At 44.3% G+C, this 23,184-nt stretch overlaps 1 protein-coding gene across 10 annotated transcripts in view; it reads right to left on the bottom strand.

Moving 5' to 3' along the window:
- The window catches only part of TSTD2 (thiosulfate sulfurtransferase like domain containing 2), a 108,751-nt gene that overhangs the window by 51,524 nt on the left and 34,043 nt on the right, over positions 1-23,184 (bottom strand). For 9 of the 10 annotated variants that reach the window (XR_012802046.1, XM_075603165.1, XM_075603170.1 and 6 more), the window contains 3 exons: positions 12,874-12,999; positions 8,363-8,468; positions 8,105-8,223 (listed from right to left, as the gene is read on the bottom strand). Coding sequence is in view for 9 of the 10 variants with exons in the window: in XM_075603165.1 (XP_075459280.1) it covers positions 8,105-8,223; positions 8,363-8,468; positions 12,874-12,999 (351 nt within the window). In the remaining variant the exon portion in view is untranslated. The remainder of the gene's footprint in view (positions 1-8,104; positions 8,224-8,362; positions 8,469-12,873; positions 13,000-23,184) is intronic. The other variant, XM_075603208.1, reaches the window with a different exon arrangement.

Below are 23,184 nucleotides of genomic sequence, written 5' to 3' on the forward strand. Positions count from 1 at the left end.
GTGTGTGTCTGTCTCTGTGTGTGTGTGTCTGTCTCTGTGTGTGTGTGTCTGTCTCTCTGTGTCTCACCCACACTGTCTCACACTCTGGATCTCTTATTTACCCTATATATCTTAACTGCCCTATACCTACACCGAAATAATCTATACTGCTTTCTTCCAGATCTAACTCTCGAGCTTCACACAGAGAAGACATCGGAATCCCCCCTAAACCAGAAGACAGGTAGGGAACACCTCCCCTCCAATGTATAACATTGCGGGAATGAGGTTACCTGGACATTGAGGGACTGCGGATCAAGGTAAGATCCCAGGCGGGATTGCTGTTTAAGATATTGTGATGCGGGGGCGTCCAGGCACTAGTTATGGGGTTCAGGAACATACACACACACACACACACACACACACACACACACACACACACACACACGTAACAAGGACTAATTGTAGTATAATGTAATATAATAAATAAACTAATGTCAAAACCGAATGTTGTTCTTACTAGGAATTTATTCATTTAAAAAAAAAAAAAAAAAAAAACGGGTGTGGGGGCGGGACTAGGTGGCGAGTAGATTTTTTTTGTTCGGCGAGTAGATTTTTGGGTGATTTGTCGAACACTATAAATATATATATCTATATTAATATATATATATTTATTTAATATAATATACAGTATATATATTAATATTAATATATATATTCATTAATATATATATATTAATTAATATATATATATATGCAGTGGTCGACAAATCACCAAAAAATCTACTCGCCAAACAAAAAAAATCTACTCGCCACCTAGTACAAACGTGTGCTGCTTGGGCCAATTGGAGCTCGCCACGATGTTAAATGCACTCGCCCGGGGCGTGCAAATGTATAGGTTTGTCGAACACTGTATATATGAATTAATAAATATATATATATGTATATACACACACACACAAGATTATAATATAAAAAGTTTGTATGAGTAATACTCATGCTCCGACCCGTCGTGTGTTGCCGCCACGGGACTAATATATATATATATATATATATATATATATATATATATATATATATATATATATATATATAACACACAAAAGGAGAAGTTGCTCAACACATAATATACAGCTAAACCCCGTTATAACGCGGTGCTCGGGGTCCACCCCGAGTCCACCGCGTTAGTAACGGGGTCGCGCTAATTTAAAAAAAAAAAAATGGCCGCCGCGCTCCTGATCGGGAGTGAGGAGGGAAGGAAGTTAAATAAATAAATAAATAAAATTTTAAAAATGGCGGCGATTCATCCGTCCTCCCTCTCAGCCCCCTGGTTTTGCACGTGTCTGTGTCCTCCCAGCGTGTGTGTGTGTGCGTGCGTGTGTGAGAGAGAGAGAGACAGAGTGTGTGTGTGTGTGTGTGTGTGTGTGTGTGTGTGTTGGTGAGAAGGGGTGGGCAGGGTGAGGAGACACTAATCTACCGGAGTCACTCACCTAAAAGTTGCAATATAGCAATGCTAACAGTGCATCTCTCAGGCTTTAATGCAGGGTCCCCTACCTGTTCGTCATCACCGCTACGCCCAGCATCAGAGCCGCTGTGCGGGGTCAGGGAGGGTGTGACAGATACCAGCACCTCGCACAGCCTGCGGGACTTGGGTTAGCTGCAGCTCCGGTCACTGAGTCCTGGTGAGCGGCGGGAAGGAGGGAGAGGGGTGGGGAGGAGAGGCTGGGAGAGGGTCCCAGAGCGCGAGGCTCCCCCTCCCCGGCCGGGTCCACCACGCCCGGCTCTGACTCACCTCCGCCCACCCTGCACTGCAAATCACCCGGGCAGGAGGAGTTGCCATAGAGACAAAGGGGGGTAAAGGATGCAAGCCACGCCCACTTACCTCCTCCTATATGGCACCAATGACTGCAGAACAAGCATCCCACATCCGGGCACTCTTACTGCCTGGCCTCATTCAGTCGCCCCGCCCACAGCCCTCTTCTTGTCAATCAAGCCGTCCGCTCTCCGCCCCCTGCGGGTGATGTCATTATTCCAACCTCCACCGGGCTGGTGGGCTGCTGACATGTGAAAAACGGGCTGGTGGGCTGCTGACATGTGAAAAACGGGCTGGTGGGCTGCTGACATGTGAAAAACGGGCTGGTGGCCTGCTGACATGTGAGAGGGGGGGGTGGGCTGCTGACATGTGAGAGGGGGGGGTGGGCTGCTGACATGTGAGAGGGGGGGGGTGGGCTGCTGACATGTGAGGGGGAGGGGTGGGCTGCTGACATGTGAGGGGGGGGGTGGGCTGCTGACATGTGAGGGGGGGGTGGGCTGCTGACATGTGAGTGTATTGTGAGAGCTGTGTGCAGTAAGTGTGAGCAATGAGCAGTGTCTGTGCAGTGTGTGTCAGTGTGTGTCAGTGTGAGCAGTGTGTGTGCAGTGTGCAGTGTGTGTCAGTGTGAGCAGTGTGTGTGCAGTGTGTGTCAGTGTGAGCAGTGTGCAGTGTGTGTCAGTGTGAGCAATGAGCAGTGTGTCAGTGTGTGCAGTGTGAGCAATGAGCAGTGTGTGTCAGTGTGAGCAGTGTGTGTGCAGTGTGTGTCAGTGTGAGCAGTGTGCAGTGTGTGTCAGTGTGAGCAATGAGCAGTGTGTGCAGTGTGAGCAATGAGCAGTGTCTGTGCAGTGTGTGCAGTATGTGTCAGTGTGAGCAGTGTGCAGTGTGAGCAATGAGCAGTGTGTCAGTGTGTGCAGTGTGTGCAGTGTGAGCAATGAGGAGTGTGTGTGCAGTGTACAGTGTGTGTGCAGTGTGTGTGCAGTGTGCAGTGTGTGTGCAGTGTGAGCAATGAGCAGTGTGTGTGCAGTGTGCAGTGTGTGTGCAGTGTGAGCAATGAGCAGTGTGTGTGCAGTGTGCAGTGTGTGTGCAGTGTGAGCAATGAGCAGTGTGTGTGCAGTGTGTCAGTGTGTGCAGTGTGAGCAATGAGCAGTGTGTGTGCAGTGTGTGTGCAGTGTGTGTGCAGTGTGTCAGTGTGTGCAGTGTGAGCAATGTGCAGTGTGTGTGCAGTGTGTCAGTGTGAGCAATGAGCAGTGTGTGTGCAGTGTGGCAGTGTGAGCAATGAGCAGTGTGTGTGCAGTGAGTGTGTGCAGTGTGTGCAGTGTGCAAAAAAAAAAAAAAATTAAAAAAATAAAAAAAATTAAATTTTTTTTTTTTTTTTTAAAACGGGAGCCACGGGAAAACCGCGTTATAACCGAATCGCGGTATAACGAGGCGCGTTATAACGGGGTTTAGCTGTATAAGGTTAACTCAAGCCCTTTAATAAAACTAACTATAAGGGTAAAATAAAATATATACCCCAATTAAAGTCAGTATATAAATTAAATAGGACCTGATGGTGCTAGGGGATAGTGAAAACTATATAAGACACACAGATGAAAAGAACATAGACAATCCCCTTAGTAGCACTCTAAATTACACCTAAACTAATCTATAAGATAAAGATGGTTAAAAAGAAACAGATGCTCCGCCAATTCAGAAAAAATGAACAAGATTTTATTGATTAAACAACAAGACACACTAACTTAAAAACATAAAAATACTAAAGACAGCCTATGAAAATATATATGTATCAAAAATATAAAGAGAGGACTACTAATCAAACACTTTCAGTATTACAAAGAGAAAAAAAAAACTAAAATGTGTCTAAATAAAGTTTAAATAATGACAACAAAGTAGTTTAGTCTAACATAATTGGCAATACAAAATATATTCCCACTGACATATGCATGAAAGAATAATAAATCATTGCGTTGGAAAAAGTATATAGTCAATGACCCAGTATATAGCCAGGAAAAATTAGTATGTATACCAAAAACAGAGGGGAAAAAAAGAGATAAAGCAACCAGGGAAAAATAATATAACAATAATAATAGTTATACCCTGAACAGCATTTCTCCAAAATGAAATCAATGAGAACTGATGCAGCAAATAAAGAAAAATATGACTAATAAAGACATATTAGCAAACAGAGTCATACATATTGAAAATATATAACAGGAACAAAAAATAAAGTCCAAAATGCTGCATCAGATCCATCATAAGTCCCTCGGAATAGAAGATTACATAAAGGCTGTAGTAAAGTAAACACTCAACATGTTTCACCCACTCCAGGAAGAAGCCCACTCACGGGTGAAACATGTTGAGTGTTTACTTTACTACAGCCTTTATGTAATCTTCTATTCTGAGGGACTTATGATGGATCTGATGCAGCATTTTGGACTTTATTTTTTGTTCCTGTTATAAGCAGACTTTGGAAACACATCCTGTACAATCAATATGGACACAAACTCTACACAATCTAGCTGCAGCTGAGTATTACCCTCCTCTTACTGTTTGGGCATTACCTGTCCTTGCAGTGCTGCACTTTGTGGTGTTTTCAATATGTATGACTCTGTTTGCTAATATGCCTTTATTAGTCATATTTTTCTTTATTTGCTGCATCAGTTCTCATTGATTTCATTTTGGGGAAATGCTGTTCAGGGTATAACTATTATTATTGTTATATTATTTTTCCCTGGTTGCTTTATCTCTTTTTTTCCCCTCTGTTTTTGGTATACATACTAATTTTTCCTGGCTATATACTGGGTCATTGACTATATACTTTTTCCAACGCAATGATTTATTATTCTTTCATGCATATGTCAGTGGGAATATATTTTGTATTGCCTATTATGTTAGACTAAACTACTTTGTTGTCATTATTTAAACTTTATTTAGACACATTTTAGGTTTTTTTTTTTTTCTCTTTGTAATACTGAAAGTGTTTGATTAGTAGTCCTCTCTTTATATTTTTGATACATATATATTTTCATAGGCTGTCTTTAGTATTTTTATGTTTTTAAGTTAGTGTGTCTTGTTGTTTAATCAATAAAATCTTGTTCATTTTTTCTGAATTGGCGGAGCATCTGTTTCTTTTTAACCATCTTTATCTTATAGATTAGTTTAGGTGTAATTTAGATGTGAGTCTAAAGCTCCAGTGTGTGTGTGTGGTGTGCTTGTGTGTGTAGAGGTGCTGTGTGTGTGTGTGTGTGTGTGTGTGTGTGTGTGTGTGTGTGTGTGTGTGTGTGTAGCAGCAGTTTGTGTGTGTTGAGCAGCTGTGTGTCTCTGTAGAGGTGCCGTGTGTCTGTAGAGGTGCCGTGTGTCTGTAGAGGTGCCGTGTGTGTGTGTGTGTGTGTGTGTGTGTGTGTGTGTGTGTGTGTGTGTGTGTATATATATATAGATATCTGCAGTGCAAGCGTATATAGAGGTGGTTTCATGTATTTACCATTTTATTTTAATTAAAAAAATCTATTTAACTATACAAAAGTGTCTATTATTTATGAAATAAGCCTACATTTAACCTATAATAGTAATAATCCCATCAGAACAGAGCATTACTGGCCAATAATGCCCTGGCTGGGTTAAAGTCCCTCGGTTTCGCCTCGGGCCTTCAACTATTCCGGCATTGGCCAGTAATGCCCTGTTCTGTGGGGATTATTACTTAAATACTACTCAACTATCTATTAAAAAGCCACAAATAGAATTTTCAATTAAATGCCGCTTACATTAAGTGAAAATTCTTTCCAGGCTGTATGACATAATTTGTCACTCTTGCTTTCAGCGATTTGGGGAGTTTAAAATGTCGACAAGCAAGTATGCAATTAGGGGAATACACGTTACAACTCTGTGTAGGTCTAGTGTCACTTACTGTAACAGGGACTTCTCACTGTTGGAAAAACTTGCCTCTAATCCAGCAATGTGCTGGTTGATTGCACAACAGCAATCAACCCCCACTACACACCTGGCTGATTAGGACTGTCAGAAAAAGTCTGTTCTGAGAAACAGGAGGAGGATTCTTGAGCTCACAATTGGCGCTGACCCAGGAAGGACAGACAAAGGATAACCTAGTCCACAACTGGGCTGACCTGGGGAACCACAGATGTCTTGAGCTGCACAAGAACTGCAGGCTGACAGCAAGAAAAAAAGGGGGACAAGACCACTATACATGGAAGCAGACATTGCCATAGCACACAAGTGTGCGGACCCAGGAGAGCAGCAGAGAGGCATTCCCCTACAGCTACATGAACCAGATAAGACTTTATGGGACCGATATGTACGTATGTATGTACACACACACACACAGTTGTGTGAAAAAGAAAGTACACCCTCTTTGAATTCAATGGTTTTACATATCAGGACATATCATCTGTTCCTTAGCAGGTCTTAAAATTAGGTAAATACAACCTCAGATGAACAAAAACACATGACATATTACACCGTCACATGATTTAACAAAAATAAAGCCAAAATGGAGACGCCATGTGTGAAAAACTAAGTACATCCTTACTGCTTCCATAGGAATTAAGATGCTAAGTAGCAGACAGGTGCTGCTAATCAAATGCCCTTGATTAATTGATCATCAGCAAGTGTGACCACCTCTATAAAAGCCAAATTTTTAGCAGTTTGCTAGTCTGGAGCATTCAGGTGTTAACAGAATGCCAAGGAGGAAAGACATCAGCAATGATCTTAGAGAAGCAATTATTGCTGCCCATCAATCTGGGAAGGGTTATAAAGCCATTTCCAAACAATTTAAAGTCCATCATTCTACAGTGACAAAGATTATTCAAAAGTGGAAAACATTCAAGACAGTTGCCAATCTTCCCAGGAGTGGACATCCCAGCAAATTCACCCCAAGGTCAGACCATGCAATGCTCAGAGAAATTGCAAAAAATCCAAGAGTTACATCTCAGACTCTACAGGCCTCAATTAGCATGTTAAATGTTAAAGTTCATGACAGTACCATTAGAAAAAGACTGAACAAGTATGGTTTGTTTGAAAGGGTTGCAAAGAGAAAGAACATGGCACCATGGCTTAGGTTTGCAAAGTTGCATCTGAACAAACCACAATACTTCTGGAACAATGTCCTTAGGACAGACGAGACCAAAGTGGAGATGTTTGGCCAAAATGCACAGCGCCACGTTTGGCAAAAACCATATACAGCATATCAGCACAAACACCTCATACCAACTGTCAAGCACGATGGTGGAGGGGTGATGATTTGGGCTTGTTTTGCAACCACAGGACCTGCGAACCTTGCAGTCATTGAGTTGACCATGAACTCCTCTGTATACCAAAGTATTCTAGAGTCAAATGTGAGGCCATCTGTCCGACAGCTAAAGCTTGGCCGAAATTGGGTCATGCAACAGGACAATGATTCCAAGAACACCAGCAAATCTACAACAGAATGGCTGAAAAAGAAAAGAATCATGGTGTTGCAATGGCCCAGATAAAGTCCAGGCCTCAACCCGATTGAAATGCTGTGGCTGGACCTTAAGAGAGCTGTGCATAAACAAATGCCCACAAACCTCAATGAACTGAAGCAACGTTGTAAAGAGTGGGCCAAAATTCCTCCACAACGATGTGAGAGACTGATAAAGTCATACAGAAAATGATTACATCAAGTTATTGCTGCTAAAGGTGGTTCTACAAGCTATTGAATAAGTTATTGAATCATAAGGTGTACTTAGTTTTTCACACATGGCTTCTCCATTTTGGCTTTATTTTTGTTAAATAAATCATGACACGGTGTAATATGTCATGTGTTGTTGTTCATCTGAGGTTGTATTTGCCTAATTTTTAGACCTGCTAAGGAACATATGATATTTATTATGTCCTGATATGTAAAACCATAGAATTCAAAGAGGGTGTACTTACTTTTTCACACAACTATGCATGTATGTATGCATGCATGCATGCATCACTTACACTAGTGATTTGCTGAATCGACCAATGATGTCAATTTAATTATTTCTTTAACTAGGAGTCTTCAGGAACAATGACCAGTGCACTCATGACAAGATCCCTCAGTTAAAAATAGGTTAAAGAAAACGTAACCTTTTTACTGCTACTTATTCAAGACACTAAAGTATGTTTCTTTTTGTTTTTTGACAACTTTAGTTATCAGGGCATAGGAATATCAAATTGCGTTAGTACAATTCGTTTCCCAGCATTGAAAGAAAACAAAAAACAAAGTATTACATGTAGAAAAATCACTTTAGAATTCAATGAATCTCTGCTGATGCATAACACTGCTGTTGCAATTACTGGAACACTACTTACTATTTTGCTTTCATAAAAGTTTCGGCAGTCCAATAAAATAGTGTCACTCTCTGCTTCATGAACTTGGGATAAATACTTTTGCACTGCTTTATGAAATACCTCTGGGGAGAGATGGACAGCTAGAAACAAAAGAGTTACAAACATTATGAGCCCTATTAACCAAGTGGTGCTACTCCTAAAAACAATCTCCAACATCAGGTGACATTACAGCCCTTCACTTAAATTTGTATTTCACATTTTCTTTAACTGTTCACGTACCCGTTTCTTTGTAGGAGACTATATTGTGATCAATTCCCATAGGCACAATGTCTTGAAATACACCGACTCGAAGCTCGGGAAAGCAACGCGCTCCACCATTACTTGTCTGTAAGAGGAAAGCAGGATTGTTAAATAAATTGTGTGTATATATACAAACTTAAAGCTGCAGTTCAGTCTTTTTTTTAATTTTTTTTTTTTTTTTTTTTACTTTAATAGTTTCATGTGTGCAATCTCTAATTACCAAAAGAACTGTATAGCTGCAGGTCAATTCGTTCTCCATGTATTGATAGGTCGAAATTTGGTGACATAATTAGAGCTGGCATATGTTTATATTCTGCCTCTGTCACTCAGTGGAAGCTCATGAATATTCATGAGCAGCCCTGCACTGACATGTGCTAGAGGGAGGGCAGGGCTGACAAAGGGGTATGCCAGGGCTTGTGACAGGACATGAAGGGGCAGTGCCTTAGCAAATGGCTGTTAAAATAGAATACAAGAAAATTGGTCTTTCAAAGTTGTTTTTTTTAAAACAGAAAATGCTAAAAGTATTTTTTCTTACTACAGAACTGATTTATTAAAAAAAACAAGTTATAAGTTATGGTGGGTCAAAAAAAAAAAAGGGACAAAAAACCTCCACAGTAAAGCATATAGCAAATGGAAATATTACTGTATGCTCAATTGCATGTCTTCCAGGGGTGAGCAAACTGTTTAAGCGGAGCCCCCCTTTTTATCCATTAAATTTCTCGGGCCCCCCCTCGCCTGATGTAATCAAAATCACATGGAAAAAAAAAACCTTTATTAAACGGTATACAATGTAAATACAAATATGTCAAAAACAGCACATATAGTGCCCGCGACGGAGACACGTGACGTCACCCGTCGCTGCTAGCGAAAGTTGTATTTCGCTTTGTGGCGGCGCCGGCGACCAGGCCATTGATTGGTTCAGGGGCTGTCATGAGACGACAGCCCCATAAAAATCAAATATTGCCGGCTTCAAAAAATCGCGTTGCGCTTACTATAAGAGCACACGGCGGCGACAATGCATTTGTTTTCGGGTGACGTCGCCGGCACTATAAGCGCAGTCTAAATACTTAACATACTTAAACAGCTCGCTTTTGCAAAATTAGGCAGCATCCACGCTGCCGTCGAAAGCGGTGACATCACCAACTCTCCAAGCATGAGCGCAGGGTGTCCTGCATAAATGTTGCAAGCACGAGCGGGGATGTGTTTTCCCTTTTTTTTTCCCCCATTATTTCTCTACATTCATAGTATGATTGATTTACTGGCAGCCTACCCTTTCACTTGCAGAGGATCGCAGCGAAGCAGGTTGCCAGCGGAGGAGAGCAGGAACACAGCGCCATTGCAGGGCAGACACCGGAAGGAGGGGCGTTTGACATCACATCACAGCGCTCGCGCGAGCTCCTCTCTCATACCTCTGAATCACGTGGCCGCCTACTGCACTATCCTGTTCGGCCGCCCCCGCGCACATCTTCGGCTGCCCGCCCGCGCACATCTTCGGCTGCCCGCCCGCATCTTCTTGGCCGCCCGCACACATCTTTTTCGCCTGCGCATCCAGGTTTTGCCGCATGCGCCCCACCTAAATCTTGCGCCCGGGGTGCCCCCCCAGTTTGTGCACCGCTGCATTCAATCACAACACCCACACAATCACAGACAACACACTCAAACCCCCCCCACGCACAACCTCACACACGCACAATCCCACACACACGCACACTCAACCCCGCACACTCAACCCTGCACACGCACACTCAACCCCGCACACTCACAACCCTGCACACACACACTCAACCCCGCACACACACACTCAACCCCGCACACACACACTCAACCCCCTCCCCCCCCCACACACACACACTCAACCCCACACACACACTCAACCCCACACACACAACCCCCTCCCCACACACCCCCCCCCACACACACACAACCCCACACACACACAACCCCCTCCCACACACACACCTCAACCCCCCCCACACACACTCAACCCCCCCCAACACAAACCTCAACCCCACACACACACTCAACCCCCCGCCCCACACACATACACACTCAACCCCACACACACACCTGGTGGGTGGGGGGAGTGAGTAACTAAGCCTGCTCAGGTCCCCCCATGTGCTGCTGAAAACGGGCGGCTAACAGACAGGAGGAGGAGGGAATGTCTGTGTGCAGGAAAGGCCCCGCCCCCTCTGCAGGCAGACAGAGCAGGGAAGCAGCCTGACAGCACGGAGCTTCTGGCCGCCCGTGCACAGCTCTGCCCGCCCCCAGGTTTCCCCGCACGCAGCCCGCGCCCCCCCTAAATAATCTTGCACGCCCCCAGTTTGCGCACCGCTGTCTTAGGCTAAGGCCCCGCTCCCAGAGTCAGCGCACCCGCACTGCTGACAGGCGGTGCGCTGAGATACACAGACCGCGATATGCGGTCTGTAGGGAGCGGGAGCCGGAGCGGGAGGTGGGCGGGTGGTGGGCGGTTTGACAGGGAGGGGGGGCGTGGCTTGAGCGGAGGGACCCGCTACTCTCCCCCCCCCTCCCTCCACGGACTCGGGCTGGAGCTGGAAAGTAAGTTTAAACACACACACACGCAGGCACTCATTCATACACACACGCGCACACACACACACAGGCAGGCACTCACGCACTCACGCACTCATACACACACACACACACACACACACACACACACACAGACAGAGGCAGGCACTCACGCACTCGGGCACACACATACATACACAGGCACGCACTCAGACACACACACAGAGAAAGGCACTCACCTGCTTTCACTCCACACTCCTCCCCGCTCCCCGAAGCCTCTCCTCCTCCAGAAGCCTCCCCTCCCCATTGGCTCACAGCCACACACGTCACGCGTCAACGCTAGGAAACACCATTCTCTGGTGTCTCCAGAGGCTGACGCGCCACAGCGTGTAGTCAGCTGTGCAGCCAGGGGGGACCGGGACCGGCTCGCGAGGATTCCCCTGCTGGTGGGGAACTCGCTACATTGCCGCCCGCGCCAACGAGCGCAGCGGGACCGAGGCCTTAGACAGGTCTGCAACCCTGCCTTTCACCATAATCCTAAGTAACCCAAGTGATTTAGTACGGCGCTAAACACAATGTGCAAAATTCATAATGAATACGCTGATGTGAATAATAAAATAAATTGTAAGGTGAATTAGAAAAATTCTCGACCTTCAGAGGGAAATGTACACAATCCCTATGGTTACAGTATAGATCCAGCGTTTGAAGGGAGCGAAATTTCAGGAGCACCCCAAAACAGAAAAAATAAAATGATGGTGCAGTAAAATCACAGATGACTGGTATAACAAGACTTGGCTCGTATAAAATGCCTACTTACAGTACAAACAGTAAGTGGAGAATCAGCATGTAACGGGGAACAGAATATGCAGTAACTCAGGAGGGCTCTTTCTCACGGTATGGCTCAGGAGGAAACACAACGGAAGGCTGGTGAAGGAGGGACTAAGAGAGAGTGAGCTTTAAAACAGAGGGAGTAGCCTTGACAGGGACGGGAGATCTCTGTGGAATGGAGAGAGAGTGAAGCTTGTTCGAAAGCATCCTGTGAACCATGGCCTGCACACGTCCCACATGGAGACAAGAAAGGCTGATTGGACAGAGTCCAGCAGCAGAGAACGGGAGCTCCAAGAGAGAGACAGCCAAATGAAGGTTTCTCTCTTCCCCTTCCGCCCCCCCCCCCCCCCCCCACCCGACAGGTCATTGGAATAGTGGTACCAAAAGACAAACCTTTGCAAAGTATAAGCCTTCAATGCACAGTGACAATACACGAGCTCCAACGGTGTACCGGTACTCTAATTATCTCTAACTACCCATCTCTCCCGGGACGACCCAGGACTGGGAGGCCTATTAAGTGACTATAACACACAGACATGGGCAGCGCTTATAAGAACTTTGATGATAATGTGTATTGTGACTTGTATACATTGATCCAATTTCTAAGGATCACGAGGTTACTGTTATACATCTGCTATATATAAACACAACATGTATATACATGCAACTGTTGTATCACCTTACTGGCCTCACACACATGGGGTAGCTAATATAGGTATACGGACTTAGGCCCCCACCTCAGCATCAGGCATATAAATTTGAGGTACAGTAATATTTGAGGGGTTACAGACATAAAAAGCTATTTATCAGCACACTGCACAATTTTGTGTAGTAGTAGTAAAAAGGAAAACAAATAAGCAGCGCAAAATGTTAAAAACCAAGCTATTAATATACTATGCATCATGTTTATGGACACTCCCCAAATCGCAAACTGGTGCATATAGAGGAAGACTAAAAGACTGACCCAAATGGAAAATGACATCCATACCAGCAAAAAAAGAATGGAATAGCTTCTTTAAAACAAAGGGTTAGATAAGCGGGATTGCGGCTTCAAATTCTCTTTAAAAAAGGTCATATTGTTGGCCAGCTACATACTGTAGGGATTCAACTTTGTTTCACATTCTGCCTCTTACCTTGAAATCCTCCGAGCACATGATGTCTCTAAATAGCGGATGTGAGAGCATAGTGTTGATATAAAGCTTGGTGGATAGTTTGCTGCCTCCCACTGTTCCATTTATTCCTTCTGCAGCAATTCGAATCTGGTAAGAAGCAAGGACATGGCTCAGTGTGGTATTGACATGCAGAACGAATGGTTTGTGCACTAAATATAATGTCCAACTCCCTGCATACCAATGTAACATCTTCAGCTAATCCAACTGCAAAGATACAACTTGTCTTTGTTTGGAATACTTTAAAAACAGCAATGCTAGCAATTTGTTTGTTTTCATATACTCCTACGGCCCCTTTTATTCTCCAACATCACCTAATTTTTCCGGGATTTTTTTCCAAATGCTACGCACTTCACTGCGTTCATGCCGCATTCATGTTGCATTCACAGCCGCGGTTGATGTGTTTATTGAGAATGGTTCGGATTTAATTGGTTGCAATTCTTCGCGTGTCCGCCAGATGGTAGATATTCATGAATTGTAATGCGCATGCGGTTCAGTAATGTGTCGACTTGCAGGTGTTTCGTTTAATACCACAGTGGTCTATTGTAAATTGGCCTTGGGACTGAAGGAAGAGGTTACAATAAGGTCACAATTTAGGCTTTTCATATTAAAGAAAGACAAGCTCAAGTTTCTGGTCTGGTTATTGTCCAGAGATTCCCGCCATGAGTGTACAAGTGCAGCCCGTTTTCCAAAAACCCGACAGAACGTACGCTTATTTAATATGGGCCGCGATTAATGCAACAGATAAGATGGCAACAGTTGTTCAAATTTATCAGTATTTTATCGAAAACATAACTTTTACAAATTTTCCCCAGCTCCTCATGTGTGGAAGCGTGCAATAAGGAAAAAGTTATGTAGCGATCCATGTTTTTCTAGAATTGATCCCGATTTTATTCGGAGGGAATTGGTGTGTATCACCGGGTTTTTCCTGTATCTATGATCATGCAGACGGCAAAAGGCGAAAAGTCGTGTTAAAACCAACTAAGAAATGACAGTCGCTGGCAAGCAATGCACCAGCACCGGCTTCCAATAACGGTCCCACCATCAGTGACAATCCTTGCTGTCTGTCCACGCACGGATACCTGCAGCCTGAGCCGGATTTCGCGTATAGTTTAGAGCAAGCTTGCATCCTAAGCGATTTCCAGCCTGTATTGTTGTAATACTCTTGTGATGTACAGTACTGAGCATGCCTACAGTATACAGTACGCCTGGACAGTACTGTACATTCTATAAACACTATTTTGTTACAGTATAAAAGGGGACAATGGAACAATTTAAAACAAATCAACATGTTCATTATTGGTGGAGTAAGTACAAAAACATTTATTTACAAATACTGTACAATGTAAAAATATTTTAAGTGCACAGCAATTCCAAACATCAACAGGTGTATGGTTTACTGCTAGTGAAAACATTTATGTACAGAAAGTCAAAACATTTACAGTCAGTATGGTTTACAGTCACGTTATTAAAAAAAAATCTTTATTCATAAAATATACAAAACGCAACATCTCCTTTATTAAAGAACAGCAAGTCAAAACATTTACAGTAGGATGGTGTGCAGAACAGTCAGTCAGGCCAGCACAACTCCAGTCCTCGAGGGCCGCAAATAGGCCCGGTTTTCAGGATAACCTTGAAAACCGGGCCTGTTTGCGGCCCTCGGGGACTGGAACAAAACATTTACAAAAAATAAACAACAGTTGAACACTCACGCAAATGCGTACCCCACCAGATTGTCCTTCCAGGGCCGATGCCTTGTATGGCGCAAAATGCCATTAATGCAGTCTCTAACGCCGATCATTAAAGGATATGTAATTGAAAAAAAGCGCTGCAATTCCTCGAGAATAGTCTTTCTTAAATTGTCAGGAAGCGCCTTTTTTTCGCGATTTCCTTCGTAGTTCACTTTGAACGCCCACTCGCAGTAAACCAAGTAGGACACGTGGTGCTTAAAAATTAACATGGCATACTTCTGGGGTAAACCAGCACTCATCACCCTATACTTCTCCCCGAGTGCCGGTGGCAGATTGCGCAGGATGATGTCGGGCACCGTATCGATGCAAGCGAATGTAGTTTGGGTTCTGGAGGCGGGTGTTCTTCTGTGAGCGGGTGTGCTTGTAGTGGTGGGCGAGGGTAGGATGTCTGGGAGGAAGCTTTCCTCCTGTCTTGGTCACTGTGTTGTCTCCTGAGATGGTCTTGACGGGGTTGTCATGTTATCCTCCTCCTCAACGGCATACATGTACACAAAATCTTCTGGTCTGCTTGCTGATGGAAGGTGGTCGAAGGTCCCATTCATCACATCCATGCCACCATCCTGCTCCGGCGTCGGGGATACAGGGACATGAACACACAGGGACATGAACGAGCAAATTATGTTATCCCTGCTATGTCAGTCTCTATCTTCTCCATCCGTCGATCCATCTTCTCCATCCGTTGATCCATCTTCTGCATCCGTTGATCCATATTTAGCATGGTCTCTAGAAGCAGATCTATCTTTGCCAGCACAATAGTGTCCCCGGGGATATCCACACTTATCCCATTCAGCATCCGGTCTAACGAGCTGGTTCTTGTGCATGGCGTGCTGTGGACATCTGGGTGGATGGAGGATGAGATGGGGGTTCCATGGAGAGAAGCGGCAGCGTCGCCTAAGAAGGGTGGAGGAGGTGACCTGTGGATTTCCGGGAGAGGAGAAGCGGCAGCGTCGTCGAAGAGGGATGGAGAAAGTGACCTCTGGATTTCCGGGCGAGAAGCGGCAGAGTCGTCTAAGCGCAATGGAGAAAGTGACCCGTGGATTTCAGGGGCACCAGCGGCAGCGACGTCGAAGAGCAGTGGCAAAGATGGCTTGTGGGTTTCCGGGAGGGCGGCGGCAGCGTCGAGGACGAGTAGTGGAGAAGACGGGCTGAAGATTTCCGGGAGAGCGGCGGCATAATCGTCGAAGCATAAACGAGGAAGTGGCCTGCGGGTTCGATGGGTTGGCTGCCATTTGTTTTGCATTGTGTACATCACTGTATTTCTTCTTGACATAATAAGGCTTACGTCTATTAAAACCCTTAGCCTATGGGGTCAGCAGAAGGTTTTCTTTACTAGCCTTAGCCTGTCGCTTTGGCCTTGGCTTGGAAACGGCTCCTGCCTTTCACTTTTTCTGCATGACAGGCACGGCAGAGGCGAGTGTGTTCCTGCGTCCATAGAATCGGGGTTGATCCATGGAAGCAGATGGCACAATGAAGTATCTGGACAAGGGCAAGTTCAGATAAAGATCATCGAGTGGTGGGCTACTGTATGCAAAGTGTGTAACCTTTTATGCATGACGACGAGGTACAGGTGTTGAAAGTGGGCGTACATTAACGTATAAATACTCCATCCATTTTGTGGATTCACTGAACATTGAATACACAGACTAAACATCGAATATACATTATTGTGTTTGTATTTCTTTCTACTTGCAGCAATGCCTGTTAAAAAGATTTCAAAAGGAGCTAAGCATGAGAATTAAGGAGATGTACACGAGCGGACACCGAATTGCAGATATTCAACGCTGGTTAGCTGCTTCTGGCCTCGTTGTGCCAGCAACCACCGTGTGCTATCATGCACACAGAAAAAACAAACAACGCACGAGGACACCAACGGTAACTAACGCGCAAGTATATTTATATAACTATATAATACAATATATCTATTATTATTAATATTGCTGCATATTAATAGAACAAGATATTGTGTAGAGCTATCTAATTTTATAGTTATTTCTGTATATTTTTATAACAGTATATATATATATATATATATATATATATATATATATATATAGTTTATATTGCTGCATATTAATAGAACAATATATTGTGTAGATTTCTCATTTTATAGTTATTTCTGTATATTTTTATAACAACATTATATATATTGTTTATATTGCTGCATATTAATAGAACAATATATTGTGTAGATCTATCTAGTTGTATACTATTTTTACTGCAAATGATGTGATGTGCTGTACTTGTGGCCTACTGCACTGTAACTTACCGGATTGTTGTTTTTCTGTACATTGTAGGGAGACAACTCTTCTGGTCGACAAAATAAGTGAAGAGAATGATGAGAAGAGTGTATTAAGGGTCAAATACACTCTGCAGGAAAATCACAATCTCACTGTATAAAGAAGATGAGACGCAGAATTGGATGGAAATATGGACGTGTGAGGTTAGTACTGGACAGTACAGGAGGTAAAAGTGTTGTTTAAGAAACTGTACTGTACTGTACCTCTAAAATTATTTATTCCTTGTCATTAGAGCTTACCCCATGATAAGGGACGTTAACAAAATCAAGAGAGTGGTCCAGGACCAGGCATGGATCGACAGTGGAGAAACTTTCCAGGATTGCATCTTCACTGACGAGTTTACTGTGTCGCTGGAGAGATTTGCCACCTTTGCATTCCACAAAAAAGGTCGCATACCTATGAAGCCGCGTCCAAAACACCCAGTAAAGATGCATGTGTTGGGTACCATCTCTAGGCGTGGACCAGGATGCATCGTCATCTTTGAAGGTACAGTAAAATGTATGTCACACGCTTTTGCCTTACGCACTGTACAGTGCAGGGAGATGGGAGGGTGGGGGGGAGGTGGGAGGGTGGGAGAGGGGGAGGTGGGGAGGAGGGGAGGTGGGGGAGGGGAAGGGAGGGGAAGGGTGGGAGGGGAGAGGAGGGTAGGTGGGGGAGGGGGAGGAGGGGAGGTGGGGGAGGAGGGGAGGAGGGAAGGGGGAGGGGTGGAAAGGGGGGAGGTGGGGGGAGGTGGGGGGAGGTGGGGGAAGGGGGGAGGTGAGAAGGGGGAGTGAAGGGGAGGTGAGGGGGGTGGAGGGGAGGTGAAGGGTGTTGAGGGGAGGTGAAGGGTATTGAGGGGAGGTGTATCATGTGGCCGCTTGCTCCCCTTCCCCCAGTGTCTGCCGGTCATCTGCCCCCCCCCCCAAACCTTCCGTCTGTCTCCCCCCCAAAACCTTCCGTCTGTCCCCTCCCCAAAAAATCTTCCATCTGTCCCCCCCCCGAAACGTTCCGCCTGTTGTGGGGCGCGTGCATGCGTCGGCCGCTCCCTCACCCGTCCGCTTGCTCGCTCCCTCACCCGTCCGCTTGCTCGCTCCCTCACCCGTCCGCCTGCTCGCTCCCTCACCCATCCGCCTGCTCCCACGTGGATCTGAGGCGGGAGGCAGCGTGTTGTGGCCGCTCCCCCGCTATGTCCCGGGCGCTTGCTCCACTCCCCCGCTGTGTGTGTGTGTGGGGGGAGGGGGTGTGTGGGGGGAAGGTGTGGGGGGGGGGGGGAGGGGGGGAAGGTGTGTGTGTGTGTGACCTTTGGCCCGTCACTCCGCCTCAGGCCAATGAGAGGTGTGCGAGGGCGGGCAGGCCAAAGGAGCCATCTCATTGGCCTGAGGTGGAGTGACAGGCCAAAGGTTCAATGTGATTGCCCCTAGGGACAGGACAACGGTTTGAGAAATATATAGATAGATTCGAGAAGGGATTTTCCAAAGCGTTACCGTAAACAAAGCCTCAAAGTGTGTGGGGGGGGGGGGGGTTGGGTGAGTCATGCGCAGTAATCAGCTAGCTCCCATCTCAAAGAGGATTACACGCAGGCGCAGTGAGGTGACGCTCGGCTAGGGACAGATTAAAAACACAATGAAAAGCTTCAGAAAATGAATGACTCTGTAGAGGTGTCTGTCGATAAGAGTTTCAAATCCTTCAGAGAGCCTTGTGTGTGTGCGTGGGGGGCACAGGGTATAGCTGCATGAAGGATTAGCTGTACTGCAGTTCAAAGAAATGACATAATTTCAAAAGGCAGGTCATCATAATAATTTGATCCCTACACCCCCAAATACAGTACATAAAAAGCACACAAATCAACCATGTGCAGTCAAACGCACAGGGTCGCAGTCAAAAGCTACAGTACAGCACAGATTGAATATCGTAATATCAAGATGGTTTTTGCAGGTTTGTGGAGAAAATAAAAATAAAAAAAGAGGAGAAAAAAAAGCAAGCAGTTGTGGGTGAAGTTACAGGCGCATGCGCAGTAATCATCTGCTGTCAAGCAGGAATGTGATTGAAACCAGAAAGACACACATTCAAAGGAATGGTGTGGGACAGAGTTGCACTGTAGAGAAGATACGAAGTTGAAATACCCTGCAGTGCAGTAAATTATCATGTGTGTGTGCGGGGGCGAGCGAGGGGAGGGCGCTGTATATGCTGAAATGTGACACTGTTATAGTACTGCACACGCCTATGCGTTTCAACAATTTTCAAATGAGACATACAGTACAGCACTGCAAATGCATGCATACAGTAAATATGCAAATTTACAATTACTGCGCGTGCACACGCAGACTGTACTGGCGTAGGTTGAACTGCTAAAGTATTAGACTTCCAAGACAACAGCTCACGAACGCCCCCCTGAGTTTTTAGACGGTATTGCACTATTGCAGACAGCGATAATAAAATGCTAATATCACGAGCACTAAAATAACGCAATTCACTCCGGACCAAAAAAAAACGAATCTGCACGCGATTATCTGAGCGCCGCGGATCCGGCCGCATTAGGATAAAGGCGGCCGCCACTTTACATTTTTGTTTTTACATATTTCGAACCGCGCTGTTCTTGGCTCCGGGAAGCATTCCCCCCCCCCCCTCCTCAGATCCCAGTTTAGTTGCCGTTGTTTCTGCTCCCACTAGAGAAATACAAATGGCCGCCAAATCCCACAAGCTAGTGTAAGAATTGAATCCTGTAATTTCACCATAAACTGATTTTATATTGCAAACTGTCTGACATACATATATATTTTCTATGTAAAGTATCTGTCTGTATCCAACATGCCTTGTCTGAACAGATGACAGAATACAAGTTCAAACGATGTTTCAAAAATTCCATTAACACCTCACTGAGACCTCTCCCTTTATTTACTGTCTGCGAGAACCTGTTTCAAAGAGATCGACTGAAATCTCTTAATCAATAATTCAGAGGGTAATACCCTCACACTGGTATTAAAAGCCCAGAGACCCATGAGTAGGGTAGGTTAGCTTTTTCCATCAGAAGAGTATGTTCCAGTAAGCAGCTCCACAAGGCTGACCTGAATCATGAATTGAAGAAATTCCTCAACACAAGATAGGAGGATGAGGTTGATATATAAATCTGTATGCAATTTGCAATATACACACACAGATACCCAACAGGCTTAGGACACTTTGGCCAAAGGGTTAAACTAATTGCCCCTTTTTCAAGAGAATACGGTATATAGGTATTGCACTGTGCATTTTTGTCACATTGGAAGTAGCTTTGGGCATCTTTGTTTTTTGTTGTATGCAATTTGCAACATCATTTATAACTAGAATTGTGATATCTAATGTAATTTCTTATTGCCAGGTACAGTATACTGTATTGTAACCAGTTTGATTTGTTCATATTAATACAATTTTTATATATTCACTTGTGTTTGCATTTCTGTCACACTTCACCAAAAAGAACGTGAAAAACAGAGTTGTATTTCTTACACTAGTAGTATGCAGTCCTTGTGGATGACCACCAGCGCCATCTTTGCTGCTTTAGATTTACTGTGCAAGAGCCAAGTGTCACTGTCCTGATTTATTAGTATTTTTAACTATATATCATTTTAAAGGAGAATATATAGACATTAAAATTGATGGGAGTTTCCATGCGATAGTGATCAACACTATCGAAGTTTGATAAATAACCCCTGATATGCAAGACTCCCGTTTATAGGCACAATCAGGCTCTGCTCTGAAGACCTTGCAACAGGATATTTTGTACTTGACACTTGAGAGAAAAATGTAGCTATTTACATGTTCTATGTGCGCAAAAAAAAATCTGGAACGGGGGTTAATTGCTGCGCTATGTCTATTTATTACCTGTGAACTATGATTATATACATGTTTAATTGAAATTCAGTATCCGATTTGATATTTAATTACATGGCAAATTGATAAAATCACTGTTAATTTGTTAGAATAGCTCTGATAGCACGGTGTTACTGTGACAGCGTCTTTCATTTTTATTGGGAAAAATAGAGGCAGGAAATCATGTTTATATATTTAAAAAGGGAGCTAGATCACAAGCGGGGAATTAGACCTGTAAGCCTGACTTCAATAGTGGGGAAACTACTTGAATGTTTAATACGGGATAATATTCATAAATACCCAATGGAAAACAAAATCATTAGTAATAGTCAGCATGGATTTATGAAGGATAGATCTTGCCAAACTAACCGTATTTGTTTCTTTGAGGAGATAAGTAGGAATTTAGATCAGAGTAATGCAGTTGATGTGGTCTAGTTAGATATTGCAAAATCTTTTGATACGGTTTCACACCTGGATTGAAAACTGGTTAAAGGACAGACAACAGAGGGTTGTCAAATGGAACTTTTTCAGGTTGGGCTAAAGTCGTGAGTGGAGTACCTCAGGGATCGGTACAGGGACCCCTGCTTTTTAACTTGTTTATTAATGACCTTGAGGTTGGGATCGAGAGCAAAGTCTCCATCTTTGCTGATGATACTAAATTGTGTAAGGTAAAAGAATCATAGCAGGATAGAATTTCTCTTCAGAAGGACTTGGAGACACTGGAAACGTGGGCAGGTAAATGGCAGATGAGGTTTAATACAGATAAATGTAAGGTTATGCATTTGGGATGCAAGAATAAAAAGGCGAATTACAAATTAAATGGGGATAAATTGGGGGAATCCTTGATGGAGAAGGATTTAGGAGTGCTTGTAGACAGCAGGCTTAGCAATAGTGCCCAAAGTCATGCAGTAGCTGTAAAGGCAAACAAGATCTTATCTTGTATTAAACAGGCAATGGATGGAAGGGAAGTAAACATTATTATGCCCCTTTACAAAGCATTAGTAAGACCACACCTTGAATATGGAGTACAATTTTGGGCACCAATCCTAAGAAAAGACATTATGGAACTAGAGAGAGTGCAGAGAAGAGCCACCAAATTAATAAAGGGGATGGACATTGTAACTTATGAGGAGAGGCTAGCTAAATTAGATCTAAATTAGATCGGGGACAATACAAGGAGCTTTCAAAAGAACTATTCATCCCACGGGCAGTACAAAGGACTCGGGCCATACCTTAAGGTTGGAGGAAAGGAGATTTCACCAGCAACAAAAAGGAAATGGTTCTTTACAGTAAGGGCAATTAAAATGTGGAATTCATTACCCATGGAGACGGTGATGGCATATACAATAGATTTGTTCAAAAAAAGGTTGGACATCTTTTTAGATAGGAAAGGTATACAGGGATATACCAAATAAGTAAACATGGGAAGGATACTGATCCAGGGATTAATCAGATTGCCAATTCTTGGAGTCAGGAAGGAATTTATGTTTCCCCTTAGGAGAGATAGCATGAGCATCTTTAACCGGTTCCCGAGATCTACTACATACTGAAGCACAGAAGTATCAGTAGTAGTAGTAGCCTCCCCTTCCCACCCATCACAGAATAGGTCCAGAGGTTCCTGGACCCTGCGGCCATATAGCAATTCAAAAGGGAGAAAAGCCGGTAGATTCTTGCGGGACCTCTCGGTACGCAAACAGCAAGTGCTGCAGGTGAATCTCCCAGTCTTTCCCCTCCACCTCTATAAAGGTCCAAAGCATCTGCTTCCGGGTCCCGCTGAACCTCTCACCCAGTCCGTTGGTTTGGGCGTTGTGACGATGGAGAGGATTTGGCCCTGGATTAAAGGGGTTACACCCCAATTGGCCACTCTCTAACCTCACCAGGGAGACAAGGGGTTAACTGGGCTGGGGGCCCAGACATGTGATTTAACCCTTGTCATAACCTGAAAATGTATATTCCCTGTTCCCCCCCTGGTTTATTGTTAATCAGTGTCTGCATCACACACACACTAGAATCCATCCGGGAGCACAAGGGTTAATAGTCCTTTAATGATTATAGCTCTTTGTGAAGTTTTCCCGCCTTTTCAGGCACCATTTTGCAGGTTCCCATAAGCCGCCATTAGGGCTCAATGCTTTTTAATGGTGAATCTTGCTGTGAAGTCCGGTTCCTGAGAAGACCAGCAGATGGCGTCCGAGAGGGAGAGCGGCGGTTTCCCATTGAAAGTCTATGGGCTCATTGACTTCAATGGAGAAACCCTCGAAAGAGCTTTTCAGGAATGAGTTGGCAGCCTTCCAAACCGCTTAACCGCAAAGCGGATACAATGTCCTTTAAAAGAGTTAAAATCACTTGAGTCAAGTTCAACGTTAATTGGCGTGGGAATAAACTGTTCTGGGGGCCCTAGA

Source organism: Ascaphus truei, chromosome 1 (assembly GCF_040206685.1).
Source record: "Ascaphus truei isolate aAscTru1 chromosome 1, aAscTru1.hap1, whole genome shotgun sequence".
Classification (NCBI taxonomy): domain Eukaryota; kingdom Metazoa; phylum Chordata; class Amphibia; order Anura; family Ascaphidae; genus Ascaphus; species Ascaphus truei.